General features: G+C 35.0%; 1 protein-coding gene and 1 long non-coding RNA gene across 2 annotated transcripts; one reads left to right on the top strand and one right to left on the bottom strand.

Moving 5' to 3' along the window:
• Positions 1 to 7,975: 7,975 nt before the first annotated feature.
• Positions 7,976 to 15,117, bottom strand: LOC113505164. The gene is made up of 2 exons (XR_003401607.1): positions 15,046 to 15,117; positions 7,976 to 8,079 (listed from the first exon to the last, which is right to left on the bottom strand). It is a non-coding gene; the product is annotated as an uncharacterized LOC113505164 (long non-coding RNA).
• A 255-nt stretch (positions 15,118 to 15,372) lies between these two features.
• LOC113505173 (60S ribosome subunit biogenesis protein NIP7 homolog) lies at positions 15,373 to 16,812 on the top strand. Its single transcript, XM_026887755.1, has 3 exons — positions 15,373 to 15,497; positions 15,732 to 16,024; positions 16,589 to 16,812. Exons 1-3 carry the CDS (start codon positions 15,442 to 15,444, stop codon positions 16,780 to 16,782), a joined length of 543 nt encoding a protein of 180 aa, XP_026743556.1. The 5' UTR covers positions 15,373 to 15,441; the 3' UTR covers positions 16,783 to 16,812.
• Positions 16,813 to 22,590: the final 5,778 nt, after the last annotated feature.

Below are 22,590 nucleotides of genomic sequence, written 5' to 3'. Positions count from 1 at the left end.
GTCAACCTTTGGGTATAATGAAAGACAGTTGGGATAGGTACAACAGTAGAAAACGAAACAATTAAAACTACTACTTATGGGAAGGTGGGGTAAGACGGGGTAGCGAGGTAAGATGGGGACCCTCCAAAAATATATAATACAGTATTAATTGAAAAGTTATTTTGACGCCATCTAGTCGTATTTATCAGTACTTTTTAGAGTCGCAAAAAGTTTGTTCGAAGGAGCGCACGATTCTTCATGGTAAGTACATTTTTAAAATTTGAAGTGGTTTTATCTAATTATTGAAGCATATAAAGTGCATGACTGTTATAATGTATGATAAACATAATGTGTGACATATTTTTTTTGTTAATTTGTATTTATTTTACTATTGTAAACTCATTAATTCATGCCGGTTTCTTTTGATTTATAACCTCTAAAAATTCAATACAACTTTTAAGTCCAGTTTGGGAAAGATGGGACACTTATGTGGGGCAAGACGGGGTAGGTACCCGATCTTATCCGCTGAGTTGTTATTCAGTTTGTATTGAGATTGCATTCAACATTAACTATTTTTTTATAGTACAGTTCCAAAAACAGTAATGTTGTCATTTCCTGATGCTTAAATGGCTACACCGCCGTAAATCATTTAGCAAACTCTCCACCTCCACCAACTGCTTCAACCTCATGTCTCAAGCAGGCAACAGTAAATGATTATAATATAGATAATGATGCATTCCATCTGGTTAGCCCGAAAAAGTTAATGCCTTATTCGCGATTCGCCGAAAAAAGACCAAGACAAGTTCGAAGAAGGGGAAAAGCAGCTCAGTGTGGTGCTACAATGGAGACAATAATTTAATACACATATACATATTCACATTCCATAAATGAATTCTCCTGGAATAGCGAATCGATCACAGGTCACATGTCATAACGGGCCCCTTTGTGTTTCGGAAGGCATGTTAAATTGTGGGTCCCGGCTGTTATTCACATATATTTGACAGTCGTTATAGGTAGTCCGAAGTTTGAAAGTCTGACAACCAGTCTAACTAAGGGGTATCGTGTTGCCCAGGTTACTGGGTTGAGGAGGAAGGACGACAAAATTTAGAGGGAGGCAAAATTTTCTCGTTTTTTTATTTCTTATGACGACGGCGGCGGCAATTTTATCATTTTTAAGAGTATAATTCAGATTTCTCTTGTTTAATTTTCTTCGTACTTATTATCTTAGTTGATGATAAAAAAATAATAATCGCGCCTAGGGGTATTTTACGTCGGATACATGAACTGGGCTGCTTTTGTAAGACGACTAAAAAATCACCGTGTATACACTTCACTAAACTATTCCTGTTTAACAGCAAAATAGAGAAGGGTTTTTCAAGCGGGGAAAGTCTGAACTGAAGATAAACATACATAAATGTACTGTCTAGTTGTCTACGAAGACAGCTCGTAAACTAGAAGTAAATCCTTTTGAGATGAGGTGTCTTGGAGATGGAGAGCAGTAGATCCTTTTACATCAGGTTTCTCTGATATAAGACAGTATATGTACATAAGTCGCCAAGCTACTGCCTTAAAGATAACGAGATTCGCACATCGACCTGCGTCGGAGACTAGGTAATATAATATAATATAATATCATGGGACAACTCACACACGGTTATCTGATCCCAAGCTAAGCAGAACTTGTGTTATGGTAACCAGACAACTGATAAACTTACTTATATATTTCTAAATACATACATATTATAGATAAATTACACCCAGACACCAGAACAAATGATCATGCTCATCACACAATATTAGTCCTGGGCGGGAATCGAACCCACGACCTCCGGTATAGCAGTCAGGGCGACTAACCACTAGACCAACAGGCCCGTCAAATAATAATATACGGGTAATATTAATAGCCGAACCCAATATATTTAGGCTGGATGAAATATTTTTTGTTTTATGGGAAACTTAAAAACTCACTAAAATTATTTTATTCTTACGTCACACACCCACATATTACACATATTATATCATGCGACCATGGCATAAAAACGTATCGTAATAATTATTACAACTTGCCGTAAATTTAAAGTTCACTTGTTTTTTAAAACTGGTTTGTCATCAGATTTGCTGTTCGGTAATAATGAACCATCTGGTACAAAATAAGGAAAAGTATGGATGGATTACTGAAAAAGTTACATATGTATATACTATAGGTACTGTGCCTACATTTGATACTATTGTATCTCTAATGATCGTGCTTTTTGCGCCGTCGCTTTTTTGTTTTTCTCAAACGTACATAAATCTATACTAATATATAAAGCTGAAGAGTTTGTTTGTTCGTTTGAACACGCTAATCTCAGGAACTACTGGTTCAAATTGAAAAAATCTTTTTTTCTTTTTTGTTATGAATAGACCATTCATCGAGGAAGGTTATAGGCTATATACCATCACGCTGCGACTAATAGGAGCGAAGATACAATGGAAAATGTGGAAAAAATAGGGCAGGTATAAATCATAACTTATATCTTCTAACCACGCGGACGAATTCGAGGGCAACAGCTAGTCTTTTATATGTATTTGTACTTCCTCTACAAATTAATGTTTAAGAAACATCAAAATATTATATTTACATATATTTTATTCATACAGGTTGTTGACCTCGTGCGAAAGTGACCGATTGACCTTCGTGCGTGAGAGAGAGAATGAGTCCAATATAGTGTGGTTTCTGCGTTTCAAATAATGTCAATGTCAGGCCATGGTCGTAGACCCACTAAGATTGTATGATAAGCGAGTTCATTGAAGGAATTGGTACGAAAATTATAAAATTGACTCATAATAATATACTAATGATCAAGCTCTCCTTAAAACGACGTTTGGAAAGATATGATTTCATTAAAGTGTGTTTCCTCAAGTGTAGTTTATATTTAACCATCAAATGGATGAGAAACAAATAGTCCTAAAGTATTACAATAGTCTTAAAATAATATTATTGCAGGTTTGGAAGAGCGATGTCAACGACCATAAAACCACTATAAATATATGGAGGTCGAACACGGCGGTTTTAACAGAAAGAAAACGAAAAAAAACAACGTCACTTATTTTCGGTAAATAGAATAAATTGTTACCTATTGTAGATACTACAATAGCCAATATCTAAATATCATATGTATTATGAATGCATATTTCTTTTAGATAAAGGCGGACATTTTGTCCTGTTTTCTTTTTGTATTAAAAATATATAACAGACAAACCGCAAAGGTCAGAACGTACGTCTACATAATTATTTCGCGTGTTTACCAGATGTTTACGCAAAACTAAACAGAGTTTATTTAAATTAGTGGCCAGCGCGTGGGATTAACTACCAGGAGTACCTATATTCTAAATAGTCACGGTTACTCTGATCTCGTATTAAAAACATTAAAACTTAAAGTTTTAATTAGAATATATTGAGTGTGTTAGATGCACAGATCGATTTGTAAGTTCTTGAGGACAAAGAACGTTATTTACCCACTGTAATATTTAAATGTTAAAAGTTTGTGATGCCTTCTCGGGTGTAGTTGTACATCAAAAGTTTTCACACTCTTTATTGTGCTCTGTTCCTCAATACATTCCACATAGAGCAATTTCCTTAAACTTGACAAAGAATGGCTATAAAAATACATTAAAATCACACTAACCTTTGTTGTCCTACACAAGGTAAAACAATCTCATCAAAACTGTTGAGTAATTGAGGAAAAGAGGTAATAACACGAAGTTTCCTACCAAATGTGTAACATCAACACTTGGAGTGCAAAAATAGGTTTTTTGCAACCAAAAACAGTCTCACTTAATAAATTTTAAATGACTAAACTCGCGTGGGAGCTTATCAAATCGTGTACAGATCTTCGGCGCTTAATCAGATACGTCACAGTCTCGCAGATGATTCAGATAATTTAAATATTAGCGTAAAGCCCTGTTAGTCAGAGGTTGTAATGACTGATTTTATAGTATTGTTTGTTCATGATATCAAAGTGCATAGTACTATGACGTAGCTCTCGTGGGAGCAAGACGGCGTTATGCGCAGTGTAGTGCGTTGTCTCTTTTGTTAATTGGTGATGCTAGGAAACTAACTGAACGAACGACGCAAAGCAAAATGGATCCCTTGGATGTTTCGACGTCCTTGTCATTGTCAAAAAAAAATGTAGAGACAAATAGACATTTTAGAACGTCATTTCCATTTCGTTCGGGATATGCGAATATACGAGCACATAGTCAACGCTTACATTACCATGGATACCTTTAATAGTCACATAAATTAGCAAAAATCAACCTTAGCAATTTAGCAATAAAGTAGAATCCGCAAGGATCGTACCATAATTTGTGAATGCACGGTCATGAGACTTCGTAAGTAGTAATTAGTGTTATTATTTGTTCCTGTGCAATCAAGAATGATTAAACATTTGATACGCGAATTGTTCTACGTGTGATGTTTACTGAGTTGACGCTAATTAGTCCAGTCATAGAACTAGTATGCTACTAAGTACTGTATGAATCAGGCTTTATCAAAGGAAAGGCAAAGGCATTTGTTACTAACTTAACTTGGTCTATTAAAGAAGGTTTTAACTTTGGTAATGTCCTTACTGATTTTGGCCGGCAAGATACCAGTTCGACGTAAGCAATAAGCTTAAGAGAATATGAATAGTATTTAATTTAGACACTATTGCTATTTTGTAAATAGCAGAATCGGGGCCCCGAGAGAGATTAGAAAACGGAAGCGGTGAGGTTAATTTAGAATAAACACAAAATATTAACCGCAATCGAATTCAAGACCTTTAACTTGGCAACCCGACGGTTATACCACTAGGCTTACCGAAATCAATAAGGAAATCTATTTTTTCAGTACAAAAGTTAATTTGGCACCGGTAACGATTTTCAACAGATCTAGGGTTTTTACTGAATGACGTCAAATACTAATTTCATTGTACGTTGTATTGGATTGATTTCCATTCGTTGAATAAACTTCATCAATTGTAAACGTCTAAACATTACCGGTCTGCCTTCCTACCACAATCTCTTAGAACAAAATGCAGTTGTGGAAGAGGGACAGCGCAATACACGGTGTAGAGCGGCATCTCTTTTCCACACCCATATTAATAATACATTAAATGGTCATGGTAAGAGTTCTGACGTGTATGATACGGGAATGCATGGGCTGAATAAAACATTTGTATTTTGCTTTTTTATTCCATGACGTAAGAGCATCGGTGGAGGCATATAGAAGAGAGGTTTTACGTAGTACCGTAGAATGAGCAATTATAAAAAAAAACTTTTTTTTATTCACTTGCTTTTTTCATTTTCTATCAAGCCAGTACTATTTTATTTTATTACACAAACAGCTGGGCGACCAGATGGCCAGATTGTCATTCCATTAGCGCTGATAAAATGTCCAAATCAAACAAAAAAAAACATCCAGAGTTTATTTATAATCTGCACCAAACCCGATTTAAAAAGGATAGTGCAATGACCTACGGACAAAGTGCAGATTCAGAGTACAGGGGTCGAAAACCTTTTGCCTTGAACCAAAACAAAAAAAGGTCGGTCATGATTTTTGTGCAAATCAAAAGAAGACATTAGAAAAAGCTTAAAGAAGTAGAAAACCCTGTTTTTGAAGGTTGTTTAAAACCGGTCAAGTTCAAGTCAGCATGATACGGAAACCAATAAAAATAGGCTGAAGAAAAGCAAATACGCAAAGAAAAATAGTCACCCATCAAATTTACGATCCGTCGGTGATATCATGTTTATTATAATATTTTTTTTATTACAGCGTTAACGGAAATACATGATCTGTGAAAATTTTAACTGTCTAGTTATCACTGTTCATGAGATATAGATGGACAGACTGCGGAGATTTTAGCCTTTCTGTACGGCCCTATAAAGTGTCGGTTTACCAAATTCATTGATAAACAAAAGGTGATATTCAAACGAAAGCAATTGGTATTTTATGATACTTGTTGTATTAAAGTGTTTCAGCAAAGTCACGCAAAAGAAAAAGTGAAAAAAAAAACGAAAAAAAAAAATCAAATCAAACTTCGAAAGCTGCTGACGTCAAGCCATATAATTTTTGAAACCCGCTTAGTATTTTGAAATTTGTGGTTCCTTGCGATGCACAAAAAAAAAGCTTAAAAAAAACAATTCCTTTTTACATTCTGTACTTACCGGAGCTTTCCTTGCGGTCTGTTAAACATTGTAAATATTAATATTAATAAATTTATGATGAATTTTAAATTACGCAATTCAAAAAATCTCTGCCTGGACTTGAATCTGCGATTCCTGGCACAAAAGTTCTCTTTGCTAACTAAGCTAGAGAGGTCACTGACCGAGAGTTCAAAACTATCCATTGTGTCCGCCTGAGGTTCAAAAATATGCATTGTATTTTTTTTAAATTCTATTAACAGCATGCTATTAACCGTTGGTAGCAATTATTTATTGTTCATTATTAGCCGTTAGAGTCCCACAAGGCAAAGGACTCCCTTGCCTCCTTTCAACAATCTCGGTCTATAGCTAATAGGGGCCAGCTCGGCGAAACATCGAGATTGTCCCGCCATCTCCTTTTCGGCCTGCCACGAGGACACAACGTTTTTTTTCGTTGTGATGTGTCCGCTTGAGGTTTCAAAATTTCCATTGTATTTTTTTTACTGCTAAGAAGATACCTAGCGGCAGGCTGAGAAGGAGAGCTCAAGCAAAGCTGGCTTCTGTTAGCCATAGACCGAGACAATTGAAGGAGTTGGAAAGATTTCACCCTGCAGTGGGTCTCTTGGCTTACATTAAAAAATAAAACTGCTAATATACTGCTTAACAGAATTCAATAAAAATAATCAAAGAGTTCGATGATCTGTGATCATTCAAGACAATAAATCAACAAGGGAATACATGTGGCAGTTCATCCTACAGATAACACGATGTCTCTGTCATTTGCACGTGTGAAGATCTCGAATAGAAATAATTTTACGAGATACTCACAAAACCGAAGCCCTTGCCAACAGGAAACTATATATTAAGAATAATAATACTCGACTATAGATACCCCACTGCTGGGCACAGGCCTCTTCCCGTATAAGGAAGGTGTGAGCAATGATCACCACGGTGGTGATCAGTAAGGTGGCTCACTGCGGGTTGGTGATTTTAGAATACAATTTTTGGAATCCAGGTTTACTCACAATGTTTTCCTTCATCGTTTGTCAGAGGTGTCTTAAAATAATTAAGAAAGTAAATAAACTTTGAAAAAGCCACATTGGTACTTGCTTGTATTGGGGATCGAACCTGCACCTTTTTGCATACAAATTCGTACATAAAACCGCTTGGTCACCAAGATTATTAAAATTGAATGGTCACTTTCATATTTGACAAAGAAAATGCCCACATAGATTCATTCGAAACAGTTAAGATGACTTGGCGTATATTAAAAAGCTCAAACTATGCTAAAAAGAGGAGCAATAATTATTTATTTAGACATAGATAAAAGCCAGACGGTTTGAACGACGGATATATGGCTATATAAACCTATAAGTTACAACAAATGTAGAAACTATGTAAGTATAACACTCAATCGCTACAATATCATTCCTCGAAATTGTAAACCCAAATATAGATTTTACAGCGTCATTATCCTCGAGAAAACCAATAAATACAGATAGAACTGATGCAAGTACTTACAACTGCGTTCACGTTGACGGCAGCACAAGCTTCTTCTATCACTTCCTCTACAGCACCACTCTCATATTCTTCAGCTGGCAGGGCAGGATACAGCCTCATGTTCGTACTAAACATGCTATCTTCCTCCGTAGGTAGCGCTGGGTACAGGCTCCTCGACCCAACATCATCAATTAAGGGTTCAGTCCCTTCTCCACGCTCCCCTTTCAGGAAGCCCTTGACTGCAGCAGCGGCAGTGGCAGGACGATGCCAACCCCAGCCATTCGCCTTCAAATTCTTCGGGTAGTAATTTAACAACGACATTTTTCACTCAACCTTTCCCTTTACACTTAAACTCGCACTGATTTGGAGTTCCGAAAATAACGTGTTCACCTCACCGCGGCTGAAACACGAGTGGTGTTTGTTTATTCGAAAGTAAATCTGTAACAAAGAAAGTTTCGTTTAGTTTTGTGCTTCCTTGTCCAAAGGTATCTGAGATAGGATGCTCACATTATATTGTGCAAAACAGTTTATATATTCTATAGACAGTTAAAGTCTATCAGTTTTAGTATTTATAACGCTTGAAGATGCAATAAAACATCCTTATCTAGTTATTGCAAGAAAGCCGTGACTTTTATCTCGTTTATGACGTAAATCTAGATTTTTTTGATCTGAGTCTATCTGCATTGTCTTTTTAATATTATTGTATGTTTACTGCAGTAGTAACATTGACAGTGGTTACGATTTGGTGTTAAGTACCTAATCGAAATAATCATCTTTTCAAAACCGTTGCTCGTTTACAATTCCGTCTTATTCATTCTACCAATTGTTTTTAACAATAACGTGACCGTAAAATTTAACAAAGGCATATAAATGGTTTGAGATCGCCGGCGTATTGTCTAGTAATTTTACTAAACGTGTGAATAAGACGGAATGACCTTGCGGTATTTTGTGTATCGTGACCCATAATTACAATCATTACGTCACAATACAACAAACAAAAAAAATGTAAGTGATTTTATAATTTAAGTATTATATTGGAAGTCTAAGAAGGTACTGAATAACATTATCAATTGAATGTTGGTATACGATTATACATCGCTCATATCAACAGATGTTTGGATTAAAATCATCTCAAGAGCTGCTATCCATAGCTTGGTGAAAGAATTTCGGAACCTAGAAATTCAATATCAACTGTAGGTACTAATAGTCGAGTGGTAAAGATCACCACGCCAAACCAATTGAGCACTCCAAGCAAACCAAGTGTCATTCCCGCGTCGGGCAAGCACTTAGGTATTCTTATCTGTTCGAGTCCGGGTGTTTTTGTTGTTTTTATGCATGTGACTTATGATTATGGGAAAATCCACGACACATGGATTAAATATCTTAATGCGAAAATCGATTTAAATAATAAATCGTGTTCAGATTTTCTAGAATATCTACCACCACTTTTTGACGTATTACCAGTAGTTATGGAACAATGATACTGCCTCAACTCGTGTACTGCGCGGACTCGTAACTTCTGTAACTCCAATACCTTTACTTTACGTCAGCACTATTTTGTATTCTCTTCTACAAGTCTTACCTACTTACGTTCAAAATAAATAGAAGTTTTTTTTTCAAAGTATTTTTTCAGTGGTAATAAACATTTTAAGGATTTTGAACAACTGGCTGTAAAGTGTAGACAAATAAATGCCCATCCCTAATGACGAATTTATGTAGGTTTTAAACACGATAGCAGTGAACTTCAGATAGTGTTTTTGAGGTAAGGTGCGTACAAAATTTAGGTCGAGTCCTTGCGTGAAAAGCTGGGGCGTGGTGTGCAAACATTTTAATTAGGTGACAAGATCTAAAGTAAATAAAAGTAGGTATGTTAGTATGCCATGGATAATTGCACACAGAGAAATTTAGTATTATTTTAAACAAGAAAATAAAAAGTTCGTCAAATTTCAATTAAATTCGCGATTCTGAGGCCTCCGTACAAATAGGCTCAAGTAAAACACATTTGCAACAAAAAATGATTATCCTTCAAGGTAATGACTGTAAGTGACGTGTTTTATTTTCATTTTTTTTTGCTTTAGCGAACCAGAGAAAATTTTAACTGTCTAGCTATCAAGGTTCATGCGACAGGACATGACTGGTGACAAACTGACGGACGGACGACAGAGTGTACCTGAATAGGAGAGCTAGAAAAAGATTATTTCAATGACCTCTTTAGTAGATGAAGTTTCACATGACTGTTCAACATTGAAAAGAGAAGTCAACATTTGTAAAGCTCTGTCTCTCTCAGTTACTGAAACAATGACCAAAACGTCAGAGGCTAAACAAAATAATGATATTAATTTAATGTTGAGTCAACTAATTCGGAAGTTTTATGGCAGTAACAGTTAATGTTCGGAGAACGCTACGGTTTATTGGGTATCTAAATAAGGGAATCTGGTATACAGATGATTCACTTACTTAAATATAATTTATAAGCAGTAAATTCTAAAATTAATCGGTTTCGTTCGTTATTTTCTTTTTTAGTAGAGTGCCTTAGCAAGTACCTAATGATGATTCTTCAGTTATAGGATCAAATTAATCATTTTTTTTGTGACAAGACTTTTCTTTAAAATCCACAATATTTATTGACAACAAATACCTATCTACTTTAGGGGAAGTTTTTCAATTCGTTTCGTTTCTTATATTTGTGTCTTCAGTAAGTACTTCGGATTGGCAAAACCGATTTCTTGGACTCTTTCTCATTTAATGCAATAATGAAACGGCTGATATTAGAGCCCATAAAATTTTCCCGGTTCCCGAGTTTCTTCCCGGTTCTTCTCCATTAGAATGATACTTTGGAACAGTGCAACTAAAGTAATTATTGTACCGTTTTAAAAGTGCCTGGAAAGCGGCCTATTTGAAATAAAAACTTTTGATTTTGAATACAATGCAGTGTAGGTATAAGAAAAGTATATTGTGCATGTTTACTTGAAGGTTTTTGTTTGTTAACAATAAGTTACTTCCTCGAGTTATCGAGCGCTAAATGTTCACTAGGTATATTTATTTTCTTCGCGCTTTAAATATTTATATGCAATGTTTATAAACCTTGATATTATTATAATAAAATATTTGAGTATCCATTTAAATATAAATTTATTGTACTGTAAAATTGTTAGTACAATAAAATATACTTTCTCACAGCTTTACAATATGAAGTAAAAATAAAATAAATACAAATATTTTTTGCATTTGACATAAAATCGTTTCTTTAACAGCATCAGTTGGTAACTTACGATTGCAACGTCAAATAGCAGTGATTTTAGTAATTAATTACTTTTATCGTAATTCTAGACAGCAGACAGGGATCATATAATAATGTAAAGTTTTTAAATTTGTGACGTGTAAGTGGCGATGACAGGTTTGAAAAGATTATTTAACCATACACGTAATTATGATGTACGTGTCTTTGTCACTGAATTTCTCCTAAACGGCTGGACCGTCTTGTTATTTTTGTACGCGTTTGGGAGGCGTTCGGGATGGTTGAGATTATCTACTTGAGGTTCACCAATCAGTCCGCCAGAACGAAGTTCGCTGGATCAACTTCAATTAAAGTATAGTCCACAAAAAATCTAATTAGTTTATAGTTTTCACAGCGAGGTGTGTTTACAAGGTGCCTACAGAACTGAATTAAGCCGCTCCCTGTCATGGCGTCATCGCGACCTCCTTGCTAAGGGTACGTTCGCTTTAATTAATGTTGGTAAAACTTTGGCCTTCGGTTTATGACTCTATAGGGAGTTTGTTTAGGTCTTGTGTCATTTGGATTGGAAATATGAAACAAGCGCGGACTGAGGACTTTCGAATACACTGCTGAAAGTAAGTATCAATTATCGAACTTGTAATAAAAAGTATTGATTTAGGATTGAGCTTTTTTTTTGTCACGCGGAAAAAATGCTAATGGGTAGGTAATTAAAAAATAAAATCTGTATGAGAAGCACAGGATCGATGGGAGAGGAAAGGAGAAAAGAGGCCTTTTACCCAGCTTTAGGTTGAAATTGTTGTTGAATGAGGTTTGAAGCGAACGATAGTTACTCAATATAAATATTGAATTCTAAATATGGGATAGGACATCTACAGCTAGAAAACTGCCTTATACCAATCATAGATGCCTTTCAAAGTATTTGTTAAAATATGTTTGTAAACAAAAGTCAGCAAATTGGTCCCGTGTGACGAAATTATTTAGGTTAGCGAGTAATTCGTCCTTCAGGTCAGGGTCTTTTGGGAAATTTGGACAATTTATTGACTCTTATCATCGTCGAAATGAACTTAATAATAGTTGAACATTGCATTTCATTAAGACCTACCATATTTTTAACAGTGGTCACCTAACGCTGACCAATTTACTTACTTCTTCATTTTCATTCGAGTTGATAGTAACAAATGCCGATCTTGATCCCAAGAGGTACCTAACCATATTACCGACACTTACACATACTACACTTGCAGATTGTCAGGGGAAAATGATGTCCTATAAAGTAGAGGCCTTGTTGTTGAGCCCACAGATTTGCCGTAAAATGCAACCAATCGTAGGAGAAACGACAAATGACGTCATGATTGTTTAAGGCATTTACTAGAACTTAATTAGTATCTATACTCTATACTAATATATAAAGCTGAAGAGTTTGTTTGTTTGTTTGTTTGTTTGTTTGAACGCGCTAATCTCAGGAACTACTGGTCCAAATTGAAAAATTCTTTTTGTGTTGAAAAGACCATTAATCGAGGAAGGCTTTAGGCTATAAGCCATCACGCTGCGACTAATAGGAGCGAAGATAGGTACAATGGAAAATGTGAAAAAACAGCGCAGGTATAAATCATAACTTATATCTTCTACCCACGCGAACGAAGTCGCGGGCAACAGCTAGTTATAATCTATGTGTTTTTAGCTTAGTGGACAGACGTGCCTTGCATTATAATCTGAACGCGTCATTGGTTCATCACCTCTCGCCTCTGATTCACCAAGTCAGTGTCGTTTCTTTTATCGATAAATGATTACCTACACTATGACTATCTGTCGATTCCATTATGAATGAACGTCACTACTCCGTGCCTTCAGTGACTTCACGGATAATGGTTTGAATATTATTTTGTGTTCGTTTTTGGTATTAAAAATCTACCAGTTGGTGTACGGGTGCTTTACTCTATTATGTAGATGAAAATATCCTATTTGTAAGTTCCGTCTTGTGGTATCGGTATTTCATTATTACTTTAAAATTTCAGTCACTATTTATACAAGTCTACTTTAATATAGTCTTAAAGTATAAAATATTAGTTTTAAATTGGATATACCAAGCAAGAAGGAGTTCCTAATATTTGAATGAAAGAGGTGGTTACGATAATTTCAAACAACACAATTATTTATTTAACTACAATTTTATTCATTATGACGAGGAAAAGAAAACTACATTTAGACAGTATGCTATTAAGGGAATTCCATTATTTCCTGTATTGAATCGCTGTGTGACATGGTTTATTTATAAATATTGCAGAATTAAAAGATGACATATTGTTGAGTGACAAATATTTTCATTACCAAGTTAATTGTGATGAAGTATTATTTTAAATTGTAGTGAAACATTGACTGCCTTTCAAAATATAATAATTATAATTGGCTACTTATTGGCCAAGGCATGGTGTAGCAGTTTTAGTTGAAGATTAAGGTAGGTCAAAGAAAGCTTTGGATCAAAAGACTTGTTGGAAGAGAGCTCTATGTCAAGCAGTAGAAATAGGAATAGAATCAAATGATGGATGATAATGAGTGTCATAACCGACAGATTTCACCCAGGTAAGTAGAACTGTACGCTATTTATGCTTTGGTGAAGTTCGATGCCCAAAGCAGGAAAACTATCAATATGATTTATTTACATGTATTTGTTGGAAGACGGTGAAGGAAAACCTCATGAGGAAACTTAGATTTCAAATATTGCAATTTGAAATCGTCTTTACGCAATGGGCAACCGTGGTGACAACACGTTTGGGGAGAAGCAGAGAAAGCGGTCCATATCTTCACCATTGCTTTGTTATACATGTGCAATCGGTAAGAAGCTGACTTTTAAAATGTTGATAACTGGGAACAAAAATTATTGCACAGATAATCAATTGTTATGCCGACAAATAGTGAATAACGTCGGAAATTAACTCAATAGTTTGCACATGCAAATGAAGCCATATACATAACTCACATGCATTATTCACGTTACGAAGACACGCTGTTGACCAGTTTCCTAATCATTAGGCTAACTCCCGTCGGAGAACAGTTTTCTTTATTTTTTTCTCCTTCTTCCCTTTTTTTCAATCAAGTTAATAAAAAGTTTTATGCCCTAGGGAATTTAATCCTGACTTGAGACAAGAATTCTTGGATCACAAAAATGCTTGTCTTATAAGATAATCGAACATGGGACACGTCGCGCAAGGTGGGTTTGGTGTGATGTTTTTAGCCACTTGGCTATCCGCGCATTCGAATTGAGGTACAGTTGGTACTCGGTTGATTGACAGTTAACGACATTTGTTTATACACACACAAACGAGTACTCCCCAGATGAAAAAAGGGCGGGAAACGACTAATCAACCGAGTTTGTGAACAAGCGTGAACGAAGTCCTTTATTACTGTACAGTTTGCCAAATTGCTGTCTACAATGAGGTTTTAGTCTAGGTCAAGTTTAGATGGTCTCAAACAGATAGTATATTTGTTATAAAATAAACAATATGCATCTGTAATATAATTATTTTGTTAGTAAGTACAGGTGGAACATACCCATTCACATATTAACTCACGCATAACCACATTTGATATAAAGAAAAAGAAAGTTATAGTAATATGTGCAAAAAAAAAGAACTTGTCAACAGTTTTCGGAAACCAATGTATCCTAATTGTCGGAGGCGACACACAGACAAAAGATTTTATCAAGAATTAATTGCACAGCGTGTACGTTTTCAAAAGTACATCTAAATAAATATCTAGATAAAAAAATACCGGCAATAAATTTAGTGCATGCGATAAGATTTTAACAGTGCTAATAAGCATCACTATAGCAGGATAACGATAATTTTTATCTTATTAAAAACAAATACTTACAAGTAGGAATTTAAATTTTTAGTGCAGAAATAATTAACATGTTAATTAAGTTTTATAAAGTTATTGTTGTCGTCACGTGCCAACTGTTAGACATTCATAGTTCACTTGTTTACTTCAGGGACATCAAACAAAAACAGATGGTGTTTAGTTTATAATTGACATAAAGCCGCTCTTTACTTAACACACAATTACTTGAATTATCGTAAATGTAAAGTTCCCGAAGTTATAAGTGATTCATAATATATTAAACAACGTAAAAATGAGTAACGTTTTAAGAATTCGTAAAATAAACTTACCTCCTTTCACTACGACCACTAGTGAATGATTTCCTTGAATGAACCAGACTAAGATTTTGTCCTGAGTGATCTCAGATTATTCATTCATGACAATTCTTTTTCGTTTAGAAATATGAAATAAAGTAAGAAAAAGTAACTTGCCGTATGCTTGGGCTGCAGCTGTGGAAAAGTTAGACTATTTTTCTTTTAAACAAGACAAAAACTAAACTAAAGCTGTTTTTTTTCTTCAATTTATATACAAATGTTTCAATTGTAAAATATTTATTAGGGTGGACGTTCATCAACACTTCGTTTCCGAACGAGTAACCTGAATAATTGTGACATTTGTCACTGTCATTTGTGAAACTGGTGGACGCACGTGTTTTTATTATTGTTAAGAAATAGATAGAATTAAAAATGAAGGTTTTGTCAGAAGAAAGGACGCGAATTTTATTTGAAAAACTAACAAAATAGTAAGTATTACTTATAACTTTTGTCAGGCTCATACATAAAACAGGATATCAATCAACTACTAGTGAACTTTCAATCGGCGTGGTATGAAACCCTGTTTGTTTTTAAGTATCGTTATCATAACCTATTTTATTTTGAATTAAAGCTCTTAAGACTTAAGTCCATAAGTATTTAAAGACCTCATATACCTTAAAAATTAGTAACATTTGAACTAAAACCTGTATTTAATATTTCAGTATTGGAGTGAATGTGAAACAATTGATTGACCGGCCTGACGGCACATACTGCTTTAGAGAAAAGAAGGACCGTGTTTATTACATATCTGAGCGTATCCTACATTTAGCTCAAACAGTAAAGCCAGATCACTTAATATCTGCGGGAACATGCTTTGGAAAGTTCACAAAGACGAATAAATTCAGGCTACATATCACTGCGTTGTCGTATATAGCACCTTACGCGCCCTACAAGGTTTGGGTGAAGCCGTCATCTGAACAACAGTTTTTATATGGACATCATATTATTAAGAGTGGTAAGATATTGCTTTATGAAATTTTGTGGTAATTATTTCACCATTATTAGTAATAAGCTCAAATTGTTTCAATATGTATTACTTTTATATGTATTCATACAAACCTATGTTCTTATTAGTTTAGGTACTACATAAAGGTTAACAATTCTGGTGTGTATTTGAGCACTAAAACTAAGTTTATAAATAAAACACACAAAACTTTTGTAATGTATATGACAATACAAATTACCAAATCAAATATACCACTATAATAATTTATTTCATGTTTATTTGTGTAAGTTAATAAATAAACACTAAGATTGTTTACCTTTTTTTAGTACCTGAAAATAGGATATTCAAAGTTACACTGACACTCGTATATTTAATCTGTGCTCTGCCATCTTTGCTGGGGTGTTAAAACTTACTTATTTATTTTGTGCTGGCAATAAGCCTTAGCATAAGCACTGTACAGTAATTTTTATATTCAGAACGTGTTGGGAGCAAATTAACTTATCTACTTTAGAAGATAACCCCTTTTGCTGTTGACTTTAGAACCTTATTTCAAAAAACATTTTTCTTTTTCAGGTCTAAGCCGCATTACAGACAATACACCAAAACACCATGGAGTGGTAATCTGCACAATGTCAGACATTCCCATAGGTTTTGGAGTAGCAGCACGGACAACAGCTGAGTGTAGACACGCAGACCCCCTAGCCACTATTGTCTTCCACCAAGCCGACGTCGGAGAATACATACGTGCAGAAGATACACTTACATAAATAATAAATAGATTTTACGGACATTTTAAAGTTTTTTTTTCATATCAAGTTATGTTACAATACTCTTTTTTATAATAATACTAGCCGTCCCGGCGAACTACGTACCGCCTAACAGTCGATGTTCACAGTGGAGACAAAATATTAAAGGTGGACAACCCTTATCACTTAGGGTAAAAATACATAGTAGCCGATTCTCAGACTTACTGAATACGCATATAAAATTTGGTAAAAATTGGTAAAGCCGTTTCAGAGGAGTACGGTAACTAACATCGTGACACGGGAATTTTATATATTAGATTGGACTGTAGATGTGACATGAGTTTGTGCAATATTTCCGAGGTGGGAATAGAATCAAGTTTATTTAAGGTGCCAATGCATTATCAAGGACCATCACAATTTAGTGATTAAGTAGGTATACTTACTGTTATAATTTGTATGCAATGACTTCAAAAGTAAAGTACTACTACAACTATCAGTAAGTACAAGCAAAGTATATAACTACAAGTAAAGTATCAGCCTATAAATTATATAGGCTAATACTTATTTGTAACATTGAATAATCATTCCATCGAGTTTCGAATAGACCTGCTTTTCAAGTCATCAACGCCATCTATCAATATAAGGATTCACTTTCTTTAGAAATATTCTCTTAGTTTTTCGAAGCTTTACTAGATGGCGCTGTTACAAAAAGCACTCTACCCACTGGAACCTATCTTCTCCGCACAGGATCGTATTATTTTATTTATGTTTTATGTCCCTATTTACGTCACGATGAAGATGATTAATAGTAAACGTTCATAACTAGTTTTATTATAAGCGATATAAGATATCGCAAAGCCACAGATTTATTACATTTGCAGGGAACGAACTAGTTTTCTAAGTTATTTTTCGTGGCAATGGAAATTTATCTATAGAAACTGAATCAAATATTTAATAGATCAAAGAGTTATTCATGACTGCAGTTTTTCTTTACGCAATTTATGTTACCTTATAACTTGGTAAACGTACAAAAGACGTTTCTTGCAAGCTTTGTGAAACTAAATTTATCCAAAGCCGTATTTCTCAATAATAGAGATTTAACGAATGTTTTATAAATGAAAGTAAGTTTCATTGAATAATAACAAGTTATTGGTATTCCTATCACGGCCTTCCACCATCTTCTACGGATATTAACGTTCTTGATACCAAATAGGCCTTGTAATAGTTAACAGGAAACTAAGATTAGCTCGTATGACCGCTCAAGCACAGCTCGATTAAGCTAAGCTGTTCATTGGAGTGTCACTAGCACCGGTATAACGTATAACAATGCTTTACTATGACATTGTTGTAAGATACAAAGTTCTATGATGTGTAAAAGTCTAAAAAGGGGATTAAAACTTAACAGTTAGATTTCCGAAATAATGTAGGTATTAAATGTGTGACTTATGTGGTGCGATGATGTTGATAGATTCATAAAGAACACAGAGTCCATTCTGTTATAATTTAAAAGAAATTGCCAGATTGGAAAGTATAGGAAGGTACAAAGAGTTAATTTATAGAGTACGGGGATAGTTGCTTACGGTATAATAATTGGTTAAATCTATTCGGATTTTATACTCTTATAAATATTTTATCTACTTAAATAAATTGCGGAAGCGGTGGCGAGACGACCTTAACGCTTACCGCGCAGGCTGGTTCCATACGGCCCAGAATAGAGAGTCGTGGAAGGATTTGGGGGAGGCCTTTACCCAGCAGTGGTACACAGTGAGCTAGAGAAAAAAAAAGGTAACTAAAGATCGCTTAATTAACAATAATTTCAGGCACCATAAATAGGTACCTACATTCGCTCTTAATTTGTTTTATTGCAAGATTTTCATTTATCTTACCAAACGTAACCCGTTACTCAGAAACACTTTTTGCCCTCTCATACATTTTTAATTACCAAAACACAAGACAAGAACACTTCCCATTAAATCCAAGTTTACCTTTATTGCTGTATCTCGAAGTATAATAGCTTTTTAAGGGTGAAGCCCGAAAACAAAAAGGGGTCTTTCATCATCGCGTCATATTTTAGAGCCTGATTTATAATAAAGGGTTCGGTTTATATAAGATTATGCGTGATAATTAGAAGCTTCATATTGGATTTGTTAAGCGTCGCTGAGTTTTAAAAGGTAATTTAATAATTGGAGTTTCGAGTTTACGTGTACATACTTACTCGGAAAAGGGTAAAATTATGTGTTTAGTAGTTTATGGTTTAACAAATAGTATTTTTTATACATATTGTCTTGTGACAAGAACGTGTTATGTAAGACAACAAAAAAAAAAGGAAAGTAGAAATTATAAATAGACTCAATACAGCATCACGCTTGCAAAACGTTATATGTAAGGAGGTATTTCCAAGGAAATTAAAAAATATTGATTCTAGCTGAAAAGTATCACAAACACAGTAGTAACCCAGTAGGTACGGCAGCGGGATACGAAGTCCATTTATTTATTTGTAATATCTGTTAGGTATTATATGTAGTTTAGTGGAACTTACGCGTTACGTCACTTCCGTATAAACTTTGCGAAATCGATTACGCCACAAGGTGATCTTTGGTCATTTTTAATGTTCGATAATGTGAAATACGTGCCTAATATTTTTTAATTATCCATCTGACGGACTAAAAATATTTCTACTTTTCATACTCATTCCTGTTCATTGCAAGGATAAAAACCGGGGGATGTTGCACGGCCTTTGAGCGTTAGAAAGTACCTAAGTCTGTCACTAACCGTTTCCTTCCCCGACGAGGTTAGGGACTTGCCACTGCAGTAAAAACTTTATCCCCACAAATTTTAAATGGTTTAACTGATTTTCATCAAACATGTCTACGAACTTTAAAATTAAGACACTGTTCACCTGTAATACAAAACTATTGTATTGAATCCTTTATCCATTCGGGAGCTGCGATGGCACAGACAGACAGACCCCTCTTTTTTCATCAGGAGTTAAAAGTACACCATTTTATAGATAACTTATACATTTTTATAATTATAAGTGCTCTTTACGTATTATAAGTTATTCTAAGATGGGAGCGCTTGCGATAGGGTTTTAAGCAGTGGTTTACGACCCAACGGATGAAGGGGATTTAAGGTCGGGACCCAAGCTTATCAGGAACCGAACTCTTTTCTGATAAAACTTGCTCTATTAATAGTACGTCAATCATTCTCTGTAACCTTTTTAGATTTCATATAGTTTGAAATTAAACTAATTTATTTGTGTTATTTAAAAGGATAGCTCAAATTCAATAAAACCGAAAGGCAGATATCTAAATACATTATTTTAGATCAGATATTTCTCAGAACGTTCATTCCTTTTTCAAATAAACCCTTTAACACTCAACGATATACTTTACAAGCATTTCAAATGTGGAACACGTAGTTCCTAATATGATAATATCGAGAAGACGCCTTAACGATTTATCGATAACTGTTTGCACGTGTCTAAAAACTTAGCGATTCCAGCATCGATTTGAGAACCGATTACTGGAAACGAGTAGATCCCAACAGTCGTATTATGTTTCGTTGTAGAGTTGGAACGTGACACGACCGTCAAACGTCTAGAGGTCAATTTTGTATCTATGGTGGGATTATTTTTTTCGGCGAAAATCGGGTCATAACAGCTGTGGGCGACCAATTCCCAAAACGATTGTTTTCGATATAGGGTATTCGTGAACTGAAGGATTACTCGAAATTTAACGGATAGGAGGTTTACGACGTGCTTATTAATTAAAACGCACAAGTTTACCCTTTTATTAATATTAAGATAAGAGTGCTTTGAGCTGAGTCATAAAGGACACGGGTAAAACGCGTAGGCAACAGATTTTAATAAAACTGTTAGGAAGGTTACACTTACTTTGAACTCTGAGGAACTACAAAAATTAATATCCTTTTTGTTGTGTAGGTGCTAGATCAATATCATTTGAGCTAAACATTCATCGAAAGTGAAAAACCGACAACTTATACATTATTGCCATTGACAAACATAACGGCTATAAAAAAAAAACTAGACAGATTAACAATCGAATGAAAAAGCCACACATCCTCATTATTATAAACCTTTTTAATTAAAGAACACTGTCTCTACGTCAATCTTTCGACACCCACAGACTAAACAAAAACAATATGGCGGAACTTTGGGAAGTTGTCAAAGTTATTATTCCTCGTATCTATTTACACAGTAGCCAGTGCTGGCGGTTTCATTAAAACTCCATCGATGTTAGATAACGTGGTGCGCTGTTATTCCCCCTTGCCTAAGGTTACTCAAGTTTGAGATGTGACAGAGCTACGAAGGTAGGTATCGTCTTCAGGCTAACACGTGTTTGACTAAAACGAATTTCGATTTTTATCTCATTCAAACTTGTTTGTTTAAACTCCCATGAAATCGGTCCAGCCCTTTGGCAGTGAAGAGGGGAACACGGTAACAGACAAAAACATACACACACACATGATTTCGTATTTATAATATTACTAAGTGTGATTTTACCTGTTCTGCTCCTTTACCAGGTAAAGGCCATTCTTTTCAGCGGTCTTCAGCTGCTAAATATTCTACGATAAGATTCCCTCCCATACCACCACGTCTTAGAGAAGGTAATATTATAGAGTGTGGGGAAGAGAGATGCAGCTTTACGCCGCGCCGTATTATGCTGTCACGCTTCCACAACCATGATATGATAACAGGGCCCCAATTCCGCTAGTTACAATGGCCGATGAATTAATGGAAATAGGATTTAAACGACAATATTCGTGTTCTTCTAAGCATTTTTCCAGCACAATAATTGGAAATTCAATACGTGGCGGAACATTCACGGTCAATACAAGGAATATACATCAATTCATTCATAAATTTAATCCAATTGCCATTAATTCAGAGGCAATTGTAAATATCGGAATCGGGGCCCTGTATTACACTAAGACGTGGTTACAGAATCTTTATACCGCCATCTTGAACTCCACGACTCGACAAAACTAGAACCACCGAGATACCTCATCCATCTTTCACAACTCGCGAATAGTAAAGTTTCCCTATGGACCGTCTAAAGTGCGGACTAAACTTACGGGTTATTATCCGGTAAGCTAGGTATAGAGGCCGTTTATTCAGGCTAGATCTGAAGACCTATCGCAGTAATATCCTGTATTATAAAGTGTTAGAGCCTTAGGCTTAAGGATATCGGTCGATAGTCAGATAAGAGGCTTGAAGCGGGCAAACTTGAAATTATTTGAGACTTAAATAACCGAGGACGGTTGTGATAATTTATCAAACTATATATCAATTAAAAGTCTGTAGTCTGCGGTAGTTTTATCTGTTGTAGATAGATATTTTTTTTATAATAAAGAATCATTCTCAATGCTCAATAAGGCCCTTTATTCTTCTTTGATCAAATTAACTGACTGAAAATCAGTGTGATCGACAAGTTTTAATATCCTACGAATATTATAAACGCGAAAGTGTGTAAGTGTGATGGATGTAAATAAAAAAATACATACAAATTGAGAACCTCCTCTTTTTTGAAGTCTTAACTGACCAAAGATCTTGGTCTTAAAGGTGATACCGTCATACACGCATAGGGCTTCGTTCGTTCTCACGAGATTAAAGCCATAATAGATCTAATCTTCCTTGATACCACAATTATGAATACACTAGAGAATACAAAAGGGTACAATTATGGAGAGATAATTGAATATCCAAAAGTACCTATATAATTATGAACAGATAATTAAATTTCCTTCTGCAACAGAAGAAGAGGATAAAATATTTGACGTACATACAGAACACGTGTCCGAATCCCT

This window comes from Trichoplusia ni, chromosome 24, assembly GCF_003590095.1.
Source record: "Trichoplusia ni isolate ovarian cell line Hi5 chromosome 24, tn1, whole genome shotgun sequence".
NCBI lineage: Eukaryota > Metazoa > Arthropoda > Insecta > Lepidoptera > Noctuidae > Trichoplusia > Trichoplusia ni.
This window is presented reverse-complemented; position numbering and strand designations above follow the sequence as displayed.